We start from the raw sequence: 12,849 nt of genomic DNA, 5'->3' as shown, positions 1-12,849 counted from the left end.
GGCTCCTCGCCTGCTCTCCAGACCAGACTTGCGGGCGGGGGAGTACCCACCGCTCAGGCCTGGTACCTTCCCTCCTGGCTGAACTGCCTCTCTCTGGAGGAGTTTGCTCACTGCCAGGGCTTCAGCTGTGACCTATATTCTGAGGACACCCCCATCCCCCCTGGGGTCCAGATCCGCATTTCCCAACAGTTTACATCCTTGCTACTCCAAGTGTGCTCTGGGGACCAGAAGCATGGGCATCCCCTGGGAGCTGGTTAGAAACACAGACTCCCAGGGCCCACCCAGACTTCCTGAACCGCGAGCCACAGTTCAACAGAGACCCAGGTGATTCACGCACACGTTAAAGCTTAGGGAGAACTAGTCTATCCTATCCTATCCATCTGGACACTTCCCAGAGCCCAAATTCAGCAGGTCCAGGCTGAAGGCAGATCCTTCCTCCAAAACATGAAGTCCTTCTTTGTTTTCCAACCCAGCGAACAGCTTCTATCTGGTGTATGGGGTGGGGGTGGGGCATATTATGCTGGGTTGGGGGGAAGGTCAACATTCCCAGCAAGTGGCTGCCTCATCTTATAACAGGCTCCCTCCTGCCCAGGGATACTGGAAAGACAGGACGCTCTATGTGGAAGCCAGCCTAAACTTCAGGGCCAGCCAACACAAAAAGGCTCCCTCCAAGGTCCACATGACAGGGCTCGCCCTGTCAGGTCTCTACCCTGTGCCCTTCCCCTGTTGCCACCAGCATGGCTCAGTACTGCCAGGGTCCCTACTCCAAAACTGAGAGTCCCTCTCTTAGGAGAGAATCAGGCCTGAACCCTGATGGTCCCTCTCCATGGAGAAGGGCATCTTCGGAGCCCTGTGAGGGCCCCACTGAGTGAGAAACAGAGGGCAGCAGGAGCTCGTGGCTGCCAGTTCAGCTGCTGGATGTGATGGAAGTGGGCTCCTTGGGTGGTAAAATTCTTTGCTTCCTGGGCTGGGAAACAGCTTTGATGCATACTGTATTAGTCAGCATTCTCTCCACTGCAATCTGACTAGCTTGAGCAAAACCAGGATTTAGATAGTAGGAGAAGTGGGTGGTTTATTGAATCGAAAGAAGATCTAAAGGAAAAAGAAGAGTCTGGGGGACCTTAGGGACTGGGAGCTGGGATTCCGTGCTCCCAGGACCCTGTCCTCCCTGCTGCTTTCTCAGCATCTGCTTCATTCGCCAAGCCTTCTCCTCTTGGCAGGAGACGTCGCTGTAGGTGGTTCTGATAGGCGGCATCCCACCTTAGCTGCCCAAGGGAAAGATGCTTTCTTTTTCCTGAGAATTCTGATCAGCCTAGATCAGGCCTCATGCACGCTTTGGCCCATTTTTTTGTGGCCTGGGGCATGAGTCCCATTCTTGGCCCAGCCTAGGTTGTAGTCATGCGTATCAGGGGCTGAGTGATGAACAAGGCCACGAGTAGTCCCTAAAAGCATCAACTGGTTTAGCGTTCTTATCCCAAGTGAGTCTTGGGCACATCAACGTGTGGGATGATGACTATGCGCTAAAAAATAGGAAGTGCCCCATGTCATTTTCACACCAACAAATGTGAGGGGGAGGGTTAGGCTTGGCTTTTTCTTCTATGCCCTGTGAGCTAACAGAGACATGATGAATTAATGAAGAGGTGACCTTAAAGAAATCCCAGCCCTGTCCTCCTACCACAGCTGCTTTAGTTCAGGGCCTGGGGCTTTGACTTGGCAAGACGGTTGCCTTCGGGGAATACCCCTTTCCCTCTCCTTTCCTCCTGTGAAGATTCTGCCATGCACAGCCTAGGCCGAAATCCACCACCAAATCTGAGAGTAGGTGCACTCTGCCTGGAGGTACCACTGCATTCCATTCTGCGCAATGAGTTCTTTGTTCTAACTTTACTTAGATGCACAGGCCATTTTCCATGTTGAAAACAGCTTGTCTACAGTTGTTCCCTCAGATGCTTTATAGCAAAACAAATTGAAGAACTCTTCCTAATTTCTATTTGAATGATGTGTATTCCTTTACTTATCTTTAGAAATGTCAATACAGACTTAGTGGTGTATTTGATAGAAAACAAATAAGTAGACCCATTTTTAAGTTTATTACGACAATAATATCAAGGTTTATCATCCCGAAGAAGCGGCAGGTGCAAGTCATCCATTGCTCCCAGTTCTGAGCAGGGCTTGGACAGTTTGCTTCTAAAGATAATAGTGGGACAAGCTCTGCTTAGATGTTGTCAAGAGCTTCCATGATTCCCTTGGGAAGCATTTTCAGTAGACAGTGATGGTCTTGCCACCTCCTTTTATACCCTATGTCAGCAGGTCCCCCACTCACGCACCTCAGTGTGGATTTATGCAGCTACGACCAGAGTTTAGGACAGTCTGAATTGAATCACTGAATAGCAATGACTTGTTGGACTTAACCTACAGTTACCAGCTCTTCAAAGCTTGTGCTCTTCTTGGTGGAATGCATTCACTTCCATATGTGATGGCACGGAGCTCCCACTGAATTTAAGGGGGTGGGTTTGAGGGTGATCGAAGTTCAGTTCTGCAGAGGCCTGGAGATCTCCTACTCCATGGCCCTCTCCCCACCATCGCCTCTTCACACACCCCAACTCTCCACTCCCACCCGGCACTCCCAGGGCCCCACCAGTCCAAATAGGTCCTTGTGCAAATCAGGGAATCATCCTCCTTCCCCAAAACACCATATAACCATGTTCTGCCGGAAGACTGCCATGATAAAAATATGATAGGATGCCTAGGATAATTATGATATGAATGGTATACTAACCTTATATCCTCCTGTCCTAAAGAGATGCTCTGGGAAGTTCCTCCTCAAAAACTGCGCAGTTTATTCACTACCTTAGAAGGCAGAGAGGGAGGGAATGAGGGAATGAGACGCAGGTACAGGCTAGAGAGAATGACTTCCTCTTTGTAAAGTCAGGTTATTTTTGCTTCTGGAAAATCATTACCTGCTCTCGATTGGTCCCTTTCCAGTAAACTATCATGGGTCTTTGGGAAAGTTACTGTAGAGCTAAGTTTACAGACAAATATTTACTTTTTAAAGTTATTGCAATGAGAGCCTTAAATAGTAAAGACATTTTCATTTTGAAAATATGGACTGGTTTTAGCATGTATGTTAACATAGTGTACTTGTATAGCTATTTATAGTGTCCAGAATCTTCCAATAGTCATTATCCCATTACAAGAATTCTATGAGAGGTTAACTCACCTTTGTATAAACATAGAGTCTGAGACAATTAGGGGATGAGAAACTCAACCAAGTTCACATGGCTGTACAGAGGGGCACAACTCACACTCAAGGTTGTGTTTAAAATATATAATTTACCATATATACACGGTCCATTACAAAGCCAAACAACTTCTGTAGTGTGCACTAAAAATCCACCCAGACCACACTCACACATCAAGAAGTGTGTCCTTAACAACACAGCTGATAGGATGACTCTGTACCGGAACGGATCCGCCTTCAGTGAGATCCTGGATGTCATATAGGCCCACAGAGCCACTTCCCATGGATCTATCTGCCGTATGCATCACTGCCTCCCAGCCAAGCTAATTAGAATTCACATGCAAAGCTGAGTCGGGCAAGGCACTTTATAACAGAAGCGTGTTCAGGACACAATTTTCCAGCCCTGCTTATACTTCCTACTCTCCTACCATTGGGGAACCAGGCAAAAGACTATGCTCTCACATGAGTGGACATTCAATTAGAGTTGGTAACCTCGGCACACTTCCAAGAGGTCCCCTTCTTCCATCTGTCAATCGATGGCAAACCCCCGGCTCCTTTGGAAAAGGGTGAGTGAGAACTTCTTGGAGAATATAAGTCTCTATACCAGGATAAGCCCCCCTGCCAAAGGGGTGGAAGCCCTTCAGAATGAAAGATGTTCTACTTGTCCAGTGGCCGTGGGTGATAGTGGGTAGAGAAACGGGCACTGGGGTATCCAGATAGTTCACTGTCAGCTTAGATGTCAGACTGCCTCACAGTCTGTCTCTCTGCCCTTGAATCACCAGAGTCAGTGCATCTATTTAAAACAAGAGATTCTATCTTGAGTGACCGCTTGCAATAAGCACTTTGCACCGCTCTGGGTGCCCTGGCAATGTTATCTGATCCTTTGAAAACCAATTAGTACATATCTACCATCTCACACTTGGGCCTATAATGGCATTTCCTCTAGCTATATACTATGAGCTTGATATCACAGATACAGGAAGGGTAGAAGATTAAAATTCAGATTAAAAATTATAAAACCCAGAGAAACAAGAAGAAACATGAAGGGGTTTGGCTCAGCAGAAAATCTCCTTGGATGGTCTCAGAATCAAGAGCCCTCACCGCTCAGGACTCAGACCCAGAAAATCTTGTTCTGGGAGATTTGTCCAAGGGCTGCAGCCCCTGCTCTTTTGCAGAGAGGAGCCTTGTACCTCTCCGAAGGCACCTGGGATGCCGTTGGAATGGGGCTCCCACCATGCAGAAGGCACAAGTGAAAATACAAAAATAAGGACTTTGTATCCAAGGTTTCATAAATAACTGGGGTGGCGGATATTAAATACGATGCACAGTTACAGTTTGTTCTCCTCAAAGAGGATCTGGGCATAGACGGTGCTGGTGGGAATGCCTTTGGCAGCCTGGTGGGGCTTGATCAGCTCCAGCTCAGCATAGGTCAAGTTCTCTTCGGCAATCTTTGGCTATAAGACAAAACACAACACAATTTGAGCTGACTGCCGGGAGTTCAACATCACACATACATTCATCAGGCATGCATTTTCATAGCACTTTGGGGATTCAAAGGGAAACAAATGGACAAAAAATTTAAAAGGAAATGTAAAACCTAAATAACATAAGATAGATCTTGTTATCTTATACAGAACACTATGTCTTGCAAAAAACACTATGATTTATTTTTAAGTTGTCACAGAATACTAAAAAAAATTGATTAAACATGAGGCCACAAAGTAAACTTTAATTCTGAAAAGTAAAAATAATGTAACTACAGTCTCTCATCAAAAGGATAAACTAGAGGTAGAGACAGAAACAAAAAGTCCCAAAAATTGACAACAAAACTAGAATGCTACCATCTAGAAGTTTTAAGTGACTTAACCTGTATAAAACTGAAATTTCAGCATATCTTGAAAATAATGATGAAGATATTACATGCCAGAACCTAAAGAATGTAGTACTCAGAGAAAAATCATATCCTTAAATATCTATATTAAACAACATGAATTAAATGGATCAAGCATCCAACTGAAGTTAGGAAAAAAAAAAGAACAAATTAAAGAAAAGCAGAAGGAAGAATGAAAAAAATAAACACTAGACTGTATAAGTCAGAAAATAGAAAACAGTAGAATAAACAAAAATATCCAAAAGCTTGTGCTTGAAAAACACCAATGAAACAAACAAAAAAATTAATCAAGATAAAAAGGGAAAAAGCAAAAATGAATCAAATAGGAAATGAGAAAGGAGGTATAATAAAATGAAAGAAGTTTTAAAACTTCAACTTTGTTCAATGTATTGCAAAAACCTTGAAATACAGGATAAAATGAGTACTAGTCCAGAAAAATATAAATTATGAACATTAGCTCCAGAAAATGTCAATGTACTAACTACCATCAAAAATAAAGAATGATGGGCTTCCCTGGTGGCGCAGTGGTTGAGAGTCTACCTGCCGATGCAGGGGACACGGGTTCGTGCCCCGGTCTGGGAAGATCCCACATGCCATGGAGAGGCTGCACCTGTGAGCCATGGCTGCTGAGCCTGCGTGTCCGGAGCCTGTGCTCCGCAACGGGAGAAGCCACAACAGTGAGAGGCCCGCGTACAGCAAAAAAAAAAAAAAAAAAAAAAAAAGAATGAAAAGAAAGGAACAGAGGAAGGAAGGTCAGGAGGCAGGGAAGAAAATATTGTCAAAAGCACCAGGCACAGGCAGTTTGATAAGAGAATTTCTAAGAGAGATTCCCTTAAGGAACAGACAATTCCAATATAATTAAACTGATCCAGAGCATTACAGAAAAGGAAAAACTTCACATATTTTAGAACAATTTCATGTATTAGTATAAATTAGCATAAATCAGATTTACTCAGAGACTGTGAAAAGGCACACTAAAGATAGATAATCATGTTCAAGTTGACTTTTTTTCCAGGAATGCAAAGATGGTTCAATATTAGAAAAATCTATTAATATAATTCACAGTAGTAACAGAGAGAAAAACCATATGGTTATCTCTATAGATGCTGGAAAGGCATTTAATAAAAATTTTTAAATTTTTGTTAAAAATAATTCTTGATGGGCTTCCCTGGTGGCGCAGTGGTTGAGAGTCTGCCTGCCGATGCAGGGGACACGGGTTCGTGCCCCGGTCCGGGAAGATCCCACGTGCCGCAGAGCAGCTGGGCCCGTGAGCCATGGCCGCTGAGCCTGCACGTCCGGAGCCTGTGCTCCGCAACGAGAGAGACCACAACAGTGAGAGGCACACGTACCGCAAAAAAAAAAAAAAAAAAATTCTTGATAATGTAGTCATAGATTTTTTTTCTTACCATGATTAAGAAACATTATTAAAATAAAGAATAATTGGTGATCCAACTTCAGTCATATTAAAAATAAAGCTGCTATAATTAAAACACTGTGGTATCAACAAATGAATAGACCTCAGTGGGACTGATGAAAACATTCAGAAATTAACCCAAATATTATTTTTCAATAAACGGTGTTGGGATACTCGGGTAGCCATTTGAAAAAATCATATCCTTTATGTCATTCTTTACATTAGATAAATTCCAGATGAATTAAAATTTTAATATGGAAACTGAACTCATAAAAGTGTTAAAGAATGTGTGGGGAAATTTTCAAAAAAATAATCTCAGCATATGGAAGGTGTTTCAAAGTCTAACACAAAATCCAGGAGGAACAAAAAAAAGATACGTAAATTTTCATGCTGTATATTGCAGAATATTCTCTAAATAAAGTCAAAGGACAATTGAAAACATGAGCAAAATATTTGCAACTCATATGAAAGGGCCTTACAATGTAACAAAGATAATGGCCAACAGTCCATTAGAAAATTAAGCAAAGAACAAGAGACAGGACCAGAGAGTGCACAGGAGGAGAGACACAAAGGCTCTTACACGTATTAAGTGTGATTCAACCTCTCTCAAAATCACACAAGAGAGATTTAAAATCACTTAGACGTCAGTTTTTGTCTTTCAAGTTGACAAACAAACTAAAAGTTTTCCAAAAGAAACAGAAAGAAACAGGTCCTCTTGTATATTGTTGGTGGAAGTGTTTATTGGTACAAGCAAAAAACTGCAAACACTTCAGTGGACATCAACAGGAGCCTGATGCATTCATAATGGAGTATCCGGTACAGTCTTTAAAAAGAATGGTGGAGCTGTATATGTATACTGTATGTTTTCCTATCATTTGTGTAGTGTATGGGAGTATATATACATGTATATATGTTATATACTCAGAAAACCCTTGGAACTCGCCTGGAAGTCAAGAACCTGGTCTCCAAGGTTCCCTCTGGGGAAGTAAATGGGGTGGCTGGAGAGAGACTCAACCTTTATTGTAGACATATGTTGGTACCTTTCAAATTTTCTAGATGGTACATTATTTAAACAGCACATTAATTAATTTTAATTCACAATTAGAAAAATAAAAGCTGGTCACTAATTTATAGTCGTAAAAGACACATCACTTTCATTTAAGCGGCCCTGCTTTTGTTTTTTGGCTGCTTTGGCTGTGTTGTCATTGTTTTATTTTTTATTTGGGGGCTATACCTTGGTTAACTCACCAGAATTCAGGACAAATAAATCGTACATATTCGATTAAGTTTCTTAAAAAGTATGCCAAAAGCAAAAAGCCTCTTTTCTTTCGAGATAAAGCATCACACTAGAGGACAGGGAGCAAGAGACAAAGAGAGAATGTAAAGAACTCCTTACGGCCAGTACTGACTGGTCAGGGGCGACCGCCGAGCGACCTTCAAAATTGTCTGGCCCTTTTTAAATTTCAACGTTAAGGACAATTATAGGGATCAGAGCCTCCTGCTTGTCTTTTGATACCAAAAATCTTTACGTTGTTTCTTAGTCATCCATATCTTACCAGCCAACAAAAATACCATTTACATCTTGCCTTTCGGTTTAATTACATTTCACATTATAACGATTCCATTTAGAAATGCCATGTGTCCTCAAATAAGCACACAAAAGCCAACTCATGTAAATTTTAGGACCAAGATTTATGAAATCATATTGTCCAGGTGTTTTATTACATTACTTTGAAATTGCATTGTTTTCTAGCGTAGATTATCTGTTTATTCTTAAGTTATTCCATTACGTTTGGATATGAAAAATAACACTAGCTTTCTCAATACAGGTCACCAGGCTGGTTTGGCTGATGTGTTGTTTTCATACATTTTTATGATGTTCCTATAGTAAACATAATTTAATAAAGCCAAAGCACACTAAATAAATAATTGCATCTAGAAAAGCAATAAAAACAAATAAAATTAGTACTTTCATAAGTGGAAAGGTACTTCAATTACTGCTACAAGCAACAACCCACCATAGAATGTGTAGAATCATTTCCCTTATGCATATTTCTGGAATATAATAATTTGATTGAAGATATGAGGCAGCACACAGGAGGCTCTGAATTGTGAAGTGTATACAGTTTCCAACAGGAGATGCATAATATTAGCCCTTGGCACCTTTAAAGAACGTATTGTTTTTCTGGCATGCATCCTTGGCTATCCCCATCAACCATGTTCTTAATTACATTTCCCAGCTTGTTTAACTAGAAATAAATTCCTAACAGCCACTGAAATGGGCAAAATGTAGACTCCTCACCAGTTTTCACCCAGCTACCTTTTTTTGCACTGACGCTTTAGTGGAAGGTTTAGGTGCATTAAGAAGTAGCTTAGAGAAAATGAATGGCGTTATCAGTGAGACCAGGTAAGACTGTAGAACTGGTAGTAAAACTGGGAGCCAGGAGCAGAATGTAAAGGTTAAAGTGGGCAATTGCAATGAGGCAGAGGCAGGGTGAGGGACCTGCTGCAGGGCCCCACCTATATGTCAGGTGATGTCCACCATCTTGCCAACACAAACCTGTTTGGATTTAAGATAAGGAATCACTCCTAATGCGTATGGCAATTCAAGAACTGGAGTACAGTGAATGGGTCTCCGAAGGTGAATCAAGACATACTTCTGTTAGTTCCCTGACAGCTTCTGGCCCTCAAATGACCCTCTCTTCAAGCCCCCGTCCTGTTCCTGGTGGTGCAGGAAGTACGTGCGGCATCAGCACTCAAGAAGACCAAGTTTAATACCCTTGAACTGGCTGTTCACAAACACGCCTGCAGCAGCTCTCGATTGCATTGGAAAACACAAAGGAAACTGTGGAAGGTACGGCTTCCAGGCCTCAGACGTGAGCTTTACACTTAGGTCTGCTGTTGCTGTGTTCCCGGAAACAGGAGGGGGCTGGGGACCAACAGCTGGAAGTTCTGGTAGGGTCCTTTAGAAGAGGCTCCAGAACTTTCTAAACATGTGAGAAGCAATAGTGCCATTTCCTCTTTCCCAGGACTGTTTGGTTTTACTTTCTTTTCCCTTTCACCCAGCCTGAAGAGACTCCTGGTCCATTTCTCCTTCTATTCCTCCAACAGAGGCCTGGTATTTGTGTCAACTGCTTGGAGTCTCGTAGGTTCTAAACCCCTTTGTTTTATGTGCCTTTAATCTCACTTTTCATACATTTCCTCCTAGTCATGAAGAATCCACTCCCTAGTCTGGAATGGGATTCTATGAGCAAGGGGGGGGGGGTGGAGGTTCGGATGTAGACACGTGTCACTGCACCCAAGGAAGGTGAGAATAAAAGGAAATGCTCCCGGTTCAGTGAAAGTGTTCACGGCAAGGAGATGAGGAGAGAGGCCGTCACCCGGTGGCTGCCTGCAGAGCGTGGGTGCAGGAGGAATTGGGTCAAATGCCAGCTGTGGGACCTTGGGCCAGTTCCATCACTGGCACTCAAGGACCTACCCTGCCGATGTAAATGAAGATTTAAATGAGATGATGTATGGAATGTTCTGGCACCACTGGGCCTACCCCATAGAAGACGCTAAACGCGTGCCTGCTGAATGAATAAATGTTCTGGTGTCATCATTTTTCTCTAGAGTGTCAGCTCAAATATCCATTTGTGTACCTTCTGAGATCTTCACGAGTTACCAACAACTATGTGAACTAAGTAGTCCTGGATATCTTCTGACACATAAGGAAGAGATTCTAGGAAATTAGTTGTTACGGGCTGAATTGTGTCCCTGCAAAATTCATATGTTGAAGCCCTTACCTGCAATAGCCCAGAATGTGACTATATCTGGAATCAGGGTTTTTAAAGAGGTAATTCAGGTAAAATGAGGTCATTAGAGCAGGCCGTAATCCGAGATGACTTGTGTCCTTATAAGAAGAGGACATTAGGACTCATATACATACAGAGAGAAGACCATGTAAAGATACAGGGAGAAGATGGCCATTTACCAGCCAAGGCAAGAGGCCTCAGAAGAAACTAGCCCTGCAGACAACTTGATCTCAGACTTCCAGCCTCCAGAACTGTGAGGAATATTTGTTTAAGCCACCCAATCTATGGTACTTTGTCTGACAGCTGAGCAGACCGATAGATTAGTCAGGATGGGGACAGAAGAGAAGGGAAGAGGGAATGGGCTGCCTTAGTGGGAGAGGACTGGGGTGTGTGCATATAATAAGTCACTGCATTTTATGTCAACATGGGAGGAGAGCCGTCCTCTCCCCCTATTCGGTGAGGAGCAACATTGGAATAAAGAGGCTCTAGGACTCTCTCATATGGCACAACTCCCACCCCCCAAGACACACACACACACCCCTCCCACCCCCGCAGCCCCGCCCCCCACAGCGTAGCTGGACCCTGGGCTGCAACAGACCTAGCTGCATTGCTGGGCCATATACCTATTCGCTTTTAGGAAACATGGGATGGGGATGCTGGCATTTATATCCTGCTAAGAAGGGCGCTTGGCTCCAGCCATGAGAAGGAGGCTACTGCAGGCAGCAACCGAGGCACAGGCACGGCTGCCTCCATGTGAATAATGGGCTGCAAGACAGTCTTGCCCTCTGAACTGAATCCAGGGCACAGACAGAGCCCACGCTTATCCTCATCGTTACAACTGAGCAAACAGAGCTCTGAGTGTGGAACAGTCAGCTTTATCGAATCAGGTTGCTTTTGCCCGAATCCCCATGCACCCACGTGCCCCTCCCCAGCTCTCCCTGAAGCCACTGCTTTTGCTGCCATTTCTCATGCAGCTGATATAAGGAGAAGCAAACCTCAGGAAAAGACTTGGACAAGGTTTAGCAAGTGTTGAGTAGAAGACAGATTGAAATCCCACAGAAAAGGGCTCCTTGATCCAGGGAAGTGATAATACATCTGTGCGCTCAGACCTTCTTGGGCAAGGTGTCTTGTCTCTTCCCAGTGAAACATAAATGGAATTAATTTTGAGACTTGTGGCAAAAAGAATGGAAACCAGGTCTCAGGAAACCAAGGCCCCGAGGTTTAGGTAACTGAGGGTTGAAATCCACTCCATGCTCAGCTTTCCCAAGAGGGTGCAGGGCTGTTCCAACAGTGCTGGGGAGCCGTTCTGCAATGTCTATTCAGAAGGGGCACTCTTCTATAATCTACCTAAAAGTGCCATATGCACTAGCAGTGGCCCCAGCCTATGCCCAGATATCTTGTTGCAAAAGACAAATAAATGACAATGTTTCAAAATAAAATGAAATACATAAAATAAACCACGATTTTGGAAATTCCTACTCCCAGGGCTAAGTGGAAGTGGCCGGATGGTGTGGGGCAGTGACCTGTGATCTCCGGTAGCTCTCAGCAATCATGGCAGCCTGGAGTCTGCTGCCTCTGGTACGGAGAAAGAGGACCCAGCCCACTGTGGGTGTAGGATTGGGTGGGGCTCAGGATATGGGTGTCAACACGAGCCAGAAGCAGGGCTAGATTTATTCTTTCACAGTACCTTCCTCTCGGATCTTTCTGGTGTGTTGTTTGGAATATCAAAGAAGTTCTTTAGCAATCCGTGTTGTAGGTTGCAAGCCCCCAAGGGAAGGCACTGATGTACTTTGGACATCCTGCCACTGCTAAGAGTGCCAAGGCTTATGCTCTAGATGCAAACTATCCCACGTGACTTGCTTTCAATCTTCCTCCCAGGTTCCCCTCCTGTAACGTCCCAAGCAGGCGAGGGGAGCTCAGGTTTCAATTTATGCTGGATCCCTCGGCATGGCATTCCCTCTCCCCTCATACACAAGGTGGACCCCTCCTTCTTCCAAACCCAACCAAGCCCTCGGTGAGGCCTCCCGGACACTATCTTTGGCCACATCTTCCTCCACACCCCTGCCCAACCTTGTGAGGTCTTCTGAGATTGCACTGGGATCCACCATGACACATGCTCCCTCTCTCTCTCTCTCTCTCTAATAATAGTAATCATCAAACTGCTCACTGGCCAAAGAATGAAGAGATTTTATAATAAATTCTTATTTATTTATTTACATAAATAAATATTTAAACCTTTCTAAGCATGCTCCTGAGCTATGTTCTCCAACACAGGCAACACCCCATAACCCCCCAGCCCACAGGTTCACGCACGCACCGTGCACCCCCAGCCCTAGGATTACAGATCTACTCACACCTCTCACTATGCCTTCCAGGGACACCAAGGAGATTTTTATTTCACTTTTTAATTTAATTTTCTTAAAAGACATGCAGTAAAAGTGACTTTTCAGGGGGATCGTTGTATGCATCTGAACACAAGTACAGGTTTCTGGGCCCAGGACACAGGACAGTC

At 43.9% G+C, this 12,849-nt stretch overlaps 1 protein-coding gene across 1 annotated transcript in view; it reads right to left on the bottom strand.

Moving 5' to 3' along the window:
* Positions 1-3,310: 3,310 nt before the first annotated feature.
* VSTM4 (V-set and transmembrane domain containing 4) overlaps positions 3,311-12,849 on the bottom strand; it is an 86,367-nt gene continuing 76,828 nt past the window's right edge. Inside the window, exon 8 of the mRNA XM_030847642.2 lies at positions 3,311-4,692. Coding sequence (XP_030703502.1) covers positions 4,567-4,692 — 126 coding nt within the window. The 3' untranslated portion in view covers positions 3,311-4,566. The remainder of the gene's footprint in view (positions 4,693-12,849) is intronic.

This window comes from Globicephala melas, chromosome 16 (genome assembly GCF_963455315.2).
Source record: "Globicephala melas chromosome 16, mGloMel1.2, whole genome shotgun sequence".
NCBI classification, from domain to species: Eukaryota; Metazoa; Chordata; class Mammalia; order Artiodactyla; family Delphinidae; genus Globicephala; species Globicephala melas.
Note: the sequence above shows the minus strand (reverse complement) of the source record. Positions and strands in the feature narration are given on the sequence as shown.